Source organism: Poromitra crassiceps (genome assembly GCF_964638095.1).
Source record: "Poromitra crassiceps genome assembly, chromosome: 1".
In the NCBI taxonomy this organism is placed as follows: Eukaryota; Metazoa; Chordata; class Actinopteri; order Beryciformes; family Melamphaidae; genus Poromitra; species Poromitra crassiceps.
In genome coordinates, this window is record NC_139623.1 from 114,889,417 (window position 1) to 114,903,522 (window position 14,106).

At 40.5% G+C, this 14,106-nt stretch overlaps 1 protein-coding gene across 1 annotated transcript; it reads left to right on the forward strand.

The window, feature by feature from the left end:
• Window positions 1-2,617: 2,617 nt before the first annotated feature.
• LOC310777122 (uncharacterized protein) lies at window positions 2,618-9,525 on the forward strand. Its single transcript, XM_083637385.1, has 3 exons — window positions 2,618-2,774; window positions 3,917-4,258; window positions 9,100-9,525. Exons 1-3 carry the CDS (start codon window positions 2,699-2,701, stop codon window positions 9,102-9,104), a joined length of 423 nt encoding a protein of 140 aa, XP_083493511.1. The 5' UTR covers window positions 2,618-2,698; the 3' UTR covers window positions 9,105-9,525.
• Window positions 9,526-14,106: the final 4,581 nt, after the last annotated feature.

Consider the following 14,106-nt stretch of genomic DNA (forward strand, 5'->3'; position numbering starts at 1 on the left):
CAGTCAGATAGGGGGTGGGGGGGCAGGCTATGGAGGGCTTTGAAGGTGAGGAGGAGTAGTTTGAAGTTGATGCGTTCTTTGATGGGGAGCCAGTGGAGAGAGTGGAGAACAGGAGTGATGTGTATGGGCTTAGAACAGTCTCAGAAGTATTGAACTAACGCAGGGTTTTTCACGAATGCACATGCTTTGTTTGGCAGTTGTATTTCGGACTCACTAATGCACACGATCTGTTTTACAAATGCACATTCTCTGGTTCGCAGTTGTATTTCGGACTCACTAATGCACACAATCTGTTTCGAAAATGCACACGCTCTGGTTCACAAATGTAATTTTTATGCAAACTTGTAATATAAATTCGGAAATGCACACGCTCTGCTTCACAAATATAATTTTTATGCAAACTTGTAATATAAATTCGGAAATGCACACGCTCTGCTTCACAAATATTATTTTGAAGCACACTTGTAATATAAATTCACAGATCAAGCGAATTGCTCAATGTGCATTTACAAACTGCTTCTCATTTGTGAACCTCTGTCTACATTTGTGAGAGAAATTTCTGTGGTGACTTTTTGAGACTCCCCTGACGTGCAGGTCAACGAATGTCACCATTGGCTGATAAAGCTGTGTGATTCTGATTGACAGATTCATCGGCCAATCAGGTGTTTGTTTTCAGCCAATCATATGGCTCCTTACATTTTCTCCACACTCGACAACAGCTACAGAGCTAGATTACACTATGAAGAAGACATCAAACTCCAGTAGGTGGCGGTATAACCCTGCTGAAAAAACCAGCATAGACCAGCATGAATTTCTTGCTGGTCTATGCTGGTTTATGCTGGTTAGTGCTGGTCTGATGCTGGTGGACCAGCATTACCTTGCTGGTCCACCAGCTAATGCTTGCTGGTGAAGCTGGTGGACCAGCATGGCCTTGCTGGTGAAGTTGCTGGACCAGCATGATGAAGCTGGTGGACCAGCATGGCTTTGCTGGTGAAGCTGGTAGACCAGCATGGCCTTGCTGATGAAGCTGGTGGACCAGCATGGTGAAGCTGGTGGTTAGTGCTGGTCTGATGCTGGTGGACCAGCATTACCTTGCTGGTCCACCAGCTAATGCTTGCTGGTGAAGCTGGTGGACCAGCATGGCCTTGCTGGTGAAGTTGCTGGACCAGCATGGTGAAGCTGGTGGACCAGCATGGCTTTGCTGGTGAAGCTGGTAGACCAGCATGGCCTTGCTGATGAAGCTGGTGGACCAGCATGGTGAAGCTGGTGGACCAGCATGGTGAAGCTGGTGGACCAGCATGGCCTTGCTGATGAAGCTGGTGGACCAGCATGGCTTTGCTGGTGAAGCTGGTGGACCAGCATGGTCATGCTGATGAAGCTGGTGGACCAGCATGGTGAAGCGGGTGGACCAGCATGGCTTTGCTGGTGGACCAGCATGACTTTGCTGGTGAAGCTGGTGGACCAGCATGGTCATGCTGATGAAGCTGGTGGACCAGCATGGTCCTGCTGATGAGGTTGCTGGACCAGCATGGCTTTGCTGGTAAAGCTGGTGGACCAGCATGGTTGTGCTGGGGATTGCTGGTCAACTGCAACAACAACTAAACAAGCGACCAGACGTCATTCATTTCAAGTGATAGCTACAAATCAATGAGTGGAGACAAGATCTCAGCGACTTGGCCACACGAGGAAGTTGAGTAAAAGTTTTTTTTTTGGTGGACAAGTTTTTATTGGTTCTTCTTTTGATTCCCATATACATTACATATCATTAAGTGACACAAAAATAATGGGATAACATTAACAGACGTACATCAATATACTGCAGCAAATACATATTATCTTAGTGCATATAATTCAGAGAGGTGGAATGAGATACAAAAACAAACTGTGAAATTTACAACATCAATTCTTGTACCTCACCTAAATTGTACACAAAAGAAAAAACAGACATTCAAATGGTTATATTTTTTCTTTTCTTTGCATAATTTATTAGAAAAATAAAGGCCCTTCTATACACCTGATCATACTGTATCTTAAACCAGACTTTGGACATTCCTGTATTACATAATTGCCTCTGATTCGATTATTATTGGTTTTTAGTCATAATTTAATAATTAATAACTAGCTCTGAAAGCAGGATTATATGAAACATAATGGTAAAGTCAGAAAACTAGTAGCCTACAACTATTAGAACTAATTTGTATGGCACAAATTGTATGTACTTTGCTAGCTCTGTCTCGCGGGCCACATAAAATGAGGTGCCGGGCCGGATTTGGCCGCCGGGCCTTGAGTTTGACACATGTGGCTTAGGTGTTCTATGCAAGTACCTGCTTGAGTCACACACGCAGCATCAGTGAGTGAGAATGCAACATGCACTGTTATTTTGCAACACCTTTTTAGAGCAAAACTCAGCAGTGGAAATGTGGTTTCTGAGCTCTATAGTCAGATCAAAAGGTGGTGGTGGCGTGTGCTGTTGGTCAGAGGCAGTGGAAACATGCCTCTAGCTGAACACAGAGCAACATCACCTCCACCCACACGTCAGTACAGATACACTGAATGCAGAATGCAGTGGGCGTAGCTGCTACAGTAAAGATCAGTAACCGAGAGTGATGATGATGCTTTCAACGCGTCTCAGCCGCAGTTGTCCACGTCTTCAACCTTCCAGTGTCCTTTCTTTGTATGAGTACAACTGTGTTGGAGGATGACTTGGCTTACTGGACCTACACTGCTCTTGGTGCTGGCTTTTGGTCACTGTGTGTCATCTGACCAGGATCGAGGTTAGTAAACCCACTTTTGACATGTGGTGACATAGAGAACATTGAAGTTACATTAGGTTTATTTACATAATCAATATGTTTAATGCGGTAACACATAGTTATTAATAAGGCATGAATACACACACATAGATAAATACAACGCACAGGCACACACACCGACCTATGCTCTGCCACGTGCTACCCTCTACCCCCACTCTGCTGCACTCTTGTTTCCTATGACCATAGTCAAAACATGCTGATAGCATCAGACCAGAGCTATAAATGATTCTGTGCTTCATAAATCGTCATGTGAACTTGTATGTCCATCTGTGGGAATGCAAGCGTGCATCTCTTTGCAAAGATATATGTAAATAGATTTTTAAGACAACTTCCTTTGACTCCTAGCTCCAATTGATTGATCACAAGTGTTTTTTCTTAAGATGGCTCTATTCTTCACCGACTGTTAATTTTCCATTTTTGCATCATGTGGCTTATTCACATGTGGAACTGTACTGTTGTTAGTGGTATGTTAAAGTAACTAACATGAGCCATTTAGTGGGGGATTTTATCCAAAGCACCTGGGTAGCCAGAGTGGAAAACTTGCTCTGCCAACTGAACAATAAAGACATTACAATGCTACAATCCATGGCAAAATATGAAGAACTGGTCCTCAAATCCTAGATTATCCAAACATATTAACAAAACAAAATTACATTAATTTGAGTAACTACACCCATGCCCAACCAGCCATTTTATATCCAAGGTTTAAAAAAAAAGTAGTTTGAAATGAATCGTTATCTATTTGATTGACAATAACATCGTTGAGATGTTTCAATCTGGAGTAAGATAATTTCAGAATTACAGAAAGCACACATAAAGTGTATATAAAGAAAGTTTATTATTATTTCTATTGATTACGTTTTTTGTGTTTTTAGTTGTAAGACTATGTATCAAGAAGTTCAAAGTGCTGAAAATATAAAATCTTTAGTTCAAAAGCCCGTGTAACATCAGTTCTGATGAGTGCTGAGTGGTGGTATAGATGGACATGGCTCTGGGATGCAATAATAAGTAACTTAGAATTATAAAACACACTTTAAGACTAAATACAAACTAAAGATTTTCAACTTTTGATTGTCTTTTACATCATTTCCTGTGTCCTCCAGATACCATACTAGAGGTCCTTTACCCATCGAGCACCATCCATGCTGACAAGGGCACGTCAGTCAAACTGACCTGTCGTGCAAAGTACAACTTCAAACTCTGCGGCCATGTGCAAATTGCATGGAGTGCAACTGCAGGCCAGACCAAGACGGAGCTCACAGATCACACCTTTTACACGACTACGGTTAATGAGACGGTCTTGGAGGATGGCATCATGAGACTCAGACAGGTCGTGACAGAGATTCTCCGCCTGACCACGTTGGACAACGCCACATTTCAGTGCAACGCAAAATGTGAGACCGGAGAGATAGCAAAGGGACATTTCATCCGGATCCACGTCACAGGTATTGTAGTGATTATGCGAGGAAGTAAAAGCTCAAGACCCAGTCACATCTGAAACGATAAACTATACCAACTTTAGTGTTGCGGTCGAGACCACCTAAACCGAGACCAAGTCAAGACCAAGACCGAGGGGGGGGGGGGGGGGCGAGGCCGAGACCAAGACCAAGATCACACCAATGCATTGCTCTCGATTGCTCTGCTGCTAACGACAAAATAAATCGTTATTTAGATTTTTTTGTCAAATACAAATTCTGTAGAGTATACTCTGTGAAACAAGGCAATCCTATGATCTGAAACACTGCAATTCCATATCACTGACCTTCAGAAAGGCTCAACACAGTAGGCAGAATGAAGTGTAAAAACACCTTACTGCTGCCTAATTATGAGTCTCCAAACGGTCAGCTACTGATTGGTAAAGTATACAGTAATAACCTGTATGATGATACAGTATGATCTGTATGTGGGAGTATGCTGTTAACAGAAGCATAGAGTATTTTTGTAGTCGCAACGCGGAAGTCCCGGACTTCCGGGCTCTTCACTGTTTCTGCCTATGGGATTTTTGAATGGGTTTTTGGTGTAATGCTTAAAATTAGGTCAGTGTAACCCAAGCTTATTCAAACGCGAACCTGTGTTCAGCGGGATAATCTTCACACATGAGGACAACTTTTATGAGTTTTGAAGCATAAATGCGAGCTCTAGAGGTAAAGAACTCATGCTAAGCTATTCCAGAACTACACACTGGTTAGTCTTCCACGTCATGTCACCACAGCCAAATTCAACCTTTTATCAAAATAAGCGTTGTGAGCTAACAGAGAGCAGTGTGTGGGATGGGAGGAACATGCACCAAATTAGTTAGCAATCACTTAGAGCAGTGGTTCTCAAATGGGGGTCCGGGGACCCCCAGGGGTCCATGGCACTTTGCAAGGGGGTCCGCGAAAACTTTTCAGGGGGGAAAAAAGGGTAAAAAAAAAGAAAAAGCTTCATAGTTCAACGAAAATATGTCGTGCTTTAAATCTAAAATGGTTCATGGATTACATTCAAATCTAACAAACCTATCAATTTAAAAGTCAAGCACGTTAGCAAGGAAACAATTAAGCTTAGCCCAAAATCACAAATCAGAATGAGGGGGTCCCCGGTATATTTTCTATCTTGTAAGGGGTCCTTGGCTGAAAAACATTTGAGAACCTCTGACTTAGAGACACAGACACAAATAAAATGAAGTTTATTAAACATAACTATAAACCAACTGGCAACTATTAAAATTAATGATGATAAACTAAGTACTGGCATGAAACTAACAAACTAACATGAAACCCACCACTACACAGGTCTCTACAGGTGAAGAGGGGATTCTCTCCACCAAACCATTGCGAACAAACTAACGTTAGATATAATTTGTTATACTAGAATGTATACGACTATGGTTGTTTCATTCATTCAGCGCTCTGACAACATTCAGCATTCTCCGCTCCTGGTGTTACACTATAACACGTCCGTGTGCGAACATATCACAACACCGGATACAGTGCTATTGTTACAACGGTAACTACAATAGGAAAATACTAGAATTAGAAAATACTACAATTGGAAACCTAGTTTGAAAGAGCGAGTGGGCAATATCTGTGTGACTGAACGGCGAGGCGAGGGAAAGAGATCCGTGTTCGCCCTTCGGCTTGATGACGTATAATATCCCCGTCGACAGTGTAGTCTGATTTAGCCGTTTGCTAGCTAGCCGCCATTTTAACGGCACGTAAAAGCTTAAAAACTCATAAAAGTGGTCCTCATGTGTGAAGATTATCCTGCTGAACACTGGTTCGCGTTTGAATAAGCTTGCGTTAACCACAGACAGTATTTTAAGCATCGCGCCAAAAAATCCCATAGGCGGAAACAGTGAAGAACCCGGAAGTGTTAGCATCCATGTTTTCCGGACTCATTCCTGTGGTACTCTATTAGTCTATAGTGGTTATGTTGAAACAAACTTTTATTTGAATTGTAAACCTGTTGGTCTGCAGTAGAAAATAATTTCACACAGTGGAAAACAGGGTTTTTCCTGGCTCAGAATGGGCCCTTACGCACAACATTAAGCATGTAATTGACTTTTGGGCTAGTGTAAACCGGCAGGTAATGATGTCACTGCAGTTGTGGTCTCGACTGGTCTTGAAATAAAATCCAGAGTCCGGTTTGTCCGAGACCGAGTCAAGACCAAGACTGAGGGAGGGCGAGTCCAAGACAAGACGAGACCATCAAAATCTGGTCTCGAGACCGGTCTTGGTCTCAAGTACTCCAACTAACTATAAAAAATACAAAAATGAACTAACCTAAAGCCCCCACACATGATCTGCGGTAAAACAGCTCTGCACCCGCTGTGCAATTGTTTTCTATGAGAGCGGTGGCTCCCAACTATGCGGCAGCACTACCCTTGGAGTCACGCACCGCTCGAATTTGCCACCGTGCGCTGTGCTCAAAGTTCAAATTGTTTCAACTTTGACCTACAATACTGCTGACGTTTCTCTACTCCACTCTTCTCCATTCTGGTTTACGCCCATTTTTTTTTTTTTTTGTGACCAAGTTTTTATTGGTTTTTCTTTTTGTTCACATGAGGCTACATTACAGATCAAATAACACAAAGATTATGGGGTAATATAATATACATGAATCATTATACAACATTAGGTGATCAACATAGTGCAAACATTTCAGAGATATGGTGACAAACACATAAGATAATAAACTCACATCAATCTCTGGACATCACCTAAAATGCATAGGACCTTACGTCAAAGAGAAACATAGTATAATCACATTGAAGTGTTGCTATATCCAACCAAACAAGTAGTTTTTTTTAGTTTATTTTCTTTGAATTATCTGAAAAGCAATGGCCCTCCTATAAACCTAAATCATATCTTAACTTTTTCCCTTTTTTAAACCCCCCCCCCCCCCTCCCACCCTCCCAGTAGCTTGAATCGTCAGTTCTGACAAATCCAAAAATATTTAATTAAAAATTATATAGTAAACAATGTCTCTTCTGTTTGGATTACTTTTTTTTTTTTTTTTTTAATTATTGGTTTATATTCATTATTATTATTATTATTATTATTTTTTTTTATCTTTCCCTCGTTTTTTTTCTTCTCCCCCCCCCCCCTTTTTTTTTCTTTTTTTTTTTCCATTTTTTCCATTTCATTTCATTCCCCCCCCCCAAAATTAAAATAAAGTAAAGTTGGTGTAAATGACAAATACAATTAATTGTACCGTAAATTCCGGACTATAAGCCACGGCTTTTTTCCCGTTTTTTGGCCTTTTTTGGCCCCTGCGGCTTATATAACGGTGCGGCTTATCTATGGAAAAAAAAATAATAATAAAAAATCTCTCTTTTTTAGCACTCTTTCTAACTATAAATCCACTTCTGTTTTAATTTCCTCTCTTGCCCTCTTTTAACAACATAACATAACATAACATAACACAACACAGGTGGTGTTGTGTTGTGTTGTTTTGTTGAAATGTTAATAAATGGGAGCTTCCTCAAACAGCCATCTCTTTCCCGACAATCCCCTCTGTGCATGAACCCTTACATATGGTAATTAAACATTAAAACACAATAATAATAAAAATAAAAAAATAAATAAAAAAAACATTAAAACACCCGCGGCTTATAGTCCGGTGCGGCTTATATATGTAAAAAACAGTCAACTTTGCAGGTGCGGCTTATACTCCGGTGCGGCTTATAGTGCGGAATTTACGGTACATACAATCCACATTCACCTGATAATTTATGCAACAAGTGTGGCTATAATTGATTATTTACTCTCTCCATTACTAGAGTAAGAGCTTCAATTATTTCCGTTTTCATACCCCGTATTCTGCTTATTGACACTTCTAAGGACAGAATGTTATAAAACAGGAAAAGCCAATATCGTACATTTAAATCTTGCGGGTGTTTCCATCTCATTGCTACTATTTTTTTAGCTGCTGTTACTGCACAGAACATTGTCTTTTTCTGATGACATGATAAAGTAAGAGAGGAATCATCATTCAAAATGAAAATATTTGGAAAACAAGGTATGGTTACATTCATTATAGCTGATATTGCTCTAGCCACTTGTGTCCAGAACATATGGACGCCTGGGCATTCCCAAAACATGTGTACATATGTTCCAATTTCATTTTGTGAACAAAATAAACATAAGGGGCTTGATGTCAGTTTGAGTTGGCACCGTTTTCTTGGAGTTAAATAAAATCTGTGAATAAACTTATAATTCAGCAACTGATAGTTATAATTACTTGATGTGAAAGAAATGTTGCTCCAAACTCTCCTCCAATCTATGTTCTGTTCATAGTTTTTGAGGTCTATATTCCACACAGTAACAATACCCAATGAAACACCTGATTTTTGTTGAATTTTTCTATATAGATTTGAGACAAAGCCCCTGTGAAGTTTAAAATTTGTTATAATTTCTACAAGTGGGTGAGTGGGTATTGATTGACTCCATGGAACCCCATATGTTCGCATAGCGGTGCGTAACTGTAAATAAAAAAAGAATGAGGAACCTGGTAAATTAAATATTTCTTTCAAATCCTGGAATGACCTTAGGCCGTCATCTTTAAATATATCTGAAATAGTATAAATACCGCATTTTTGCCACTTTGGGAATCTTACAGGCCGTCCCCCTATTTGTAATATATTATTATTGAATATTGGTGTGTCCTTGTGCCATTTTGTTTCCCATTGACCAAGCTTGATGACGTGTTTACGCCCATTTTTTAATAGGTAGGTGTGAATGGGCCTGGCAGGTGCATACTCTGTATAATGATGCCTTGTTCTCTGCTGTCTTCTTTTCTCTTGCAGATTGATCACCTGCCTGAACCAGCTCTGTAGTGTTCACACAGTTTCAGTCAAGTTACTATGGATTTCTAACATCATGTCTTCATCTGCGTGTGTATATATATATATGTATATATGGGTCATCTAATTTGTTATAATGGTTTTAGTGGCCTATGCTCAGCCAGTTCTGTTTACATGCTTAGAAACAACTACAAGTTAGTTAGATTTAGTGTCACATCTGGCTTTGTGACTTCTTGGTCCATAAAAAGCAATGGCACCACCCAATTTTTTATTATAATATCACCAGTACGCATGAATTTGTTTTTTGGTGCAAACTGCAGACAAAGCTTGTAGGACTGAGTGAGACCAACCCATAATAAATGGTGACACCTGCTGCATAGCAATATTAAAATTTTTGGGGAACAAATATAAGTCCTGCAACCTCAGCATCTTTTGGACAAGCAACCAGCTGGCTACTGTCTTTTTATTTTTATCATTATTATTATATTACTGTCTGACTATAGGGTGCCTCATTTATTATGCATATACTGTTGACAAATCAGTCAACAATGTTATTGGGAAATGTGATTGTTATCTTACTGGAGCCTCAAGATTGGTTTGGGAAAGTTAGACCTGAGTAGCCTGGTGTCCAGCCCATATGAATCGATAAGGACTGATAAGGGCTGATACCAGGGTAAGACCTGAACACATTTGCAAGGTGAAGGTAGGAAATCCATGGAAACCAGACCACTTTTTTTTTTACCTTTATTTATTCAGGGGAGTCTCACATTTCAGCTAGTGCCCTGTTCACATTCATACCTGGAAGCTGCCCAGTACAACCTGAACCACTGTTTTATCTGCTGGCCACTGAGCAGCTCCACTGGAGCGGTTGGGGTTAAGGGCCTTGCTCAAGGGCACCTCAGTGGTGGTGCAAGCGCTGCCTTTTCACTTTCCCCACCCAGAATTATCCTGCTGATCCCACCGGGGGATTGAACCGACGACAAGCTCGCTCCTCTAATCGTTGGGCCAACACATGGCAACATGGAGTGAACTTCTTCAACCATGACTGAATGGAGCACATCTTTGAACACACGGATTTGTCTAAATGGTGACACATATGCAGTCGCTGATCATTCCTTTAACAAAACAGAAATTTGCTTATTGCTTTTGTCAAGAATCAGTTGTAAGTTGAATAGCTAAAAAAAACATCAACAGTTAAAGTTAACAGTTATTTGAATGTAGTGCAACTTGTTTGTTTGTTGCTCTTTCAGTTGCCTGATCTCATTGAATTTCCATTCAGCGCTGTTTCACGTCTCGTGTGTTGAATCTGGGAAAGCCCAGCTACAGGGCAGGAAACCACAACTGTTGCACAAACAGCTGCAGAATGAGATGAATTATGCAATGGATAGGTTGATCATAGTCACAACACATTTCACCATGCTGAGAATTCCCACAAAGAATCCAAATCACTTTTATTGCCACAATATGTAAAGATGACATACAAGGAATTTGTCTTAGTGTTAGTACGCAGCATAGCGGTCATATCAATATTCAGAAGATAAAGAGAAGATTACACTTACTGTAGGATCACCAAAGAATGTACATTGAGAAGTGACATTCAATAGACCACTCCATTGCAACATCAGTGGGCAGCAGCAGAACTACGCCATCTTGGCCCCTAAGGAGACTAGTCAAACCTGTCTGTCTATGGTAAAAACAGCATCCGATAAAACGTCCCACATACAAAAGTACCTCTGCCAGTTGAACAATGAAGAAATATAATAAATATGCATACTATTCTAACTATTTACTTATTTATTTATTCAATCTATGAAAGAATCAAAGCAGAAACATGTAGGCTAAAACGTGTTTGTAAACATTCATTCTGAATTTCATTTATTAAATAACAAATAGACTTTGAAATCATGGTTTCAGATTTACAAATTCAATTTACTGATTTATGTTTTTAAAGAAAACCTACATTTATTGATGAAAGCTTGGCTCCAAGTGTCCTTGTTTTACAGTTGCTGTAAAAATTCACTGACTACAACAGTATCCAGACCATTTCTAGAATCGAAAAAACAAAACAAAAATATCAATGTAGAATTTGAAATCATGTATAAATCTACCCATAACAAACATCCAAGTAAATGTAAATTAATGTAAAAATGCAGCGGATATAGGCCTGGAAAGGGTTCAGAGCTGGATAGAAAAGTTTTGTGATTCTAATTTGAGATTATAAATCTTCCACATGACGTCAATGTTTGAAGCTTATTGGATTTGGATTTTTTATTGGATTGGAACTTTTTTGGCTTCAGTATGCCCTTTCCCTGATTTCTGAATCCAAGTACCCCCTTTACCTAACTACAACATGGTGCTTAGAAAACTGCAAGAGCTATAAACTATAGCATATGATGCAATGAATGAATGATAACCCACCTTTTGAAGAATACAACATTAATAACATTACAAAATATGAAATGGAGTGAAAGAGTTGCAAGTAGTGCCTCCCAGTGGCGGACTGGGACCATCTTTCAGGCCGGGAGTTTAACTCCACCCAGGCCAGGCCAACACACGCGAACACACACATGAAAAATTTGGGCTTGTTTGAAGCAAGATTTAGTGAAATGCTAATGTGATGTTACATGTTACCCATTTGTTCACTAATAGAATTCAACATTGCCTAGATAACTGCAAGTATAATATGAAGACATAAAAACAAAAACATGCCTCTATACAGAAGCTTCACAGCAAACTTCATTTGAGGCTCATTTGTCTGAGGTGAAATGCAAATACAAAAATAATAAAATCAAACTGCTTAATCTCCACTTTAAACTGTAGTGTGCAGTCCTACTGATAATCTCATAAAGCACATTAATGTGAAAGCAATAAGCACAGGCGCGCTGGAACTATTATTAAGTAGGGGGTGCTGCAAGGAAGGGACTCTCGGCAGGGCCTGCAAATTACGTTTTTTGGACTTTTAGCCATATTTAGAGGAATATTTAATTTTAAATTAACATTAGGATTAGACTGTTGTGATGTCATTTTACACAACAGGTTGCAACACAGGCATAAACACTGAACTTATTATTATGGAAAACCAGATTATGATGAAAATCAAACACTTTTGAAGAGAGAGCATATGAAATAAGATTAGAGCTGGGAAGCACAAACTGTTTTTTAATGCATTTTGTTGGTGTTATAAACACAGGACAGCCAAATCCAACAATTTAGAAAATTCCATCTCTTGCCACCAGGGGGTGCTGCCGCCCCCTCCCCACCTACCTTCCCGCGCCCTTGAATAAGCATAGCCTACAATGTTCACTTTCTGCTCTGAAACTGTAGCCTACCTGAAGGTTCCTGATTCTGATAAGTTCAACACCACCTCCAGCTCTGCAGGAGGCATGGAGCACCTGCTGCAGAGCTAGTGCTGCTTCAGATGTAGTTAAAAAGAGTAACATATGTGACGGCCCTTTGCTTTACAGGGCCTGCTTTGTGTTTGTGTGGTGTATGTGCATAATGCTCTGCAGGGCTTGGTGTGCTTGTGGTTTCCCCTTCTCTAATTGCCTGCAGGTCCAGTATAGGTGGAGTTAATCAGGGCAACCTGGAGCACCTGATCAGTCTCCAGGACGCTTTAAATCTGGCTGGCAGACCTCAGTCTGTCTCTCTCCCTCTCCATGCCAGCACCATGATTTTGTTTAGTTTACACTAGCGCTTTGTTTGTGAATTTAGTTTCCAACACTCACCATTCCACACTCATCCAACAGCTGAGGCACTGATTTCACTGACTTACACACCTCATAGTACATTTTTGTATCTTTGTTTACCTTTGATTCATTAAAATTATTACCACTTACCACTCTAAACAGTGTGTCTCCCATTTTTGTCATGGCTTCACGAGCCAGGTCATGACACATAACAGAGTAACATAACAGTAGAAAGTTCTGGTAGGAGTACCAGCTATAATACTTTAATGTAACGAGTGTAGTCCAGCTGCTGCTACTGTAAAGTGACGTATGATGGGGGTGGGGGGGGGATAATACATGTCAGGGGGGGATCGGGGGGGTATGGTTTGGTAGAGTCCTTAGTACAGGGGGCTTTCGGGCCTTGTTGATGAGGCGATGGCAGTTGTACTTTTGTATTGGGAAAAAGCTGCTCTTGTGGCGAGAGGTTTTGTTCTTGACAGACCTCAGTCTCTTGCCGAGGAGTGTTTCGAAGATGGGAAGGGTCAGCCGGAGTTTACGAGACAGCTTCAGCGTTCTGGCAGTGTGCAACTCCTGACGTGGATGGCAGGTTGCATCCTATCACCTTCTCAGCAAAACGGACAATGTGCTGCATTCTGTTAATGTCCTTGAGTGGCAGCAGCGTACCAAATGGCGATGGAGGAGGTGAAGATGGACTCGACAGTGGAGGTGTAAAAGTGCACCATCATTGCCTTTGGCACTTTGAATTTCTGCAGCTGCTGCACAAAGTACATCCTCTGCTGTGCCTTCTTGGTGAGAGCTCTGATGTTTAGCTCCCATTTCAGGTCCCGTGGCTGATGTGCTAACTATGTGTGACGTGTATGATGTGTTATCCACAGTGTTAACTGGAGTCACCCAGTGTGACGGGTGAGATCGCACATAGATCAGATTTATATTGATTATAGATTTATATTTGTACAATAGATTCAGATTTATAATCCAGGCACTCACACTTTGACTCTTGTACGCCTGTGTTGTTGGATATTGTTGGCCAGCTGTAGATGGGTCGCTGTCATTAATCCTTGCTCTAACATTGTCATATCTGTATCTTGTCTTTTGTCTTTTAAATGTGTATGAATTAACAATTTGTTTGCAATACGTACCTGCCTTAAACTGCCCCTCGAGGGATTAATCAAGTATTTTGCATTGAATTGAGGTACTTCCTCACGCTCAGAAAACATAGCATAACAGAATGAATCAAGCGCAAAATTGGAGTCAAGATGAGGTGAAATGCTGCTTCAACATATGAGCCGGGGAGAACATTCCAAACTCTTTGAAAAGCATGCAA

What these genes read in the sequence shown, in the direction of transcription:
- LOC310777122 (XM_083637385.1), top strand. Translation starts at nt 2,699, where the DNA reads ATGACTTGGCTTACTGGACCTACACTGCTCTTGGTGCTGGCTTTTGGT. An exon ending in GTCATCTGACCAGGATCGAG is followed by an intron (nt 2,775 to 3,916) that starts GTTAGTAAACCC and finishes TGTGTCCTCCAG; the next exon opens with ATACCATACTAGAGGTCCTT.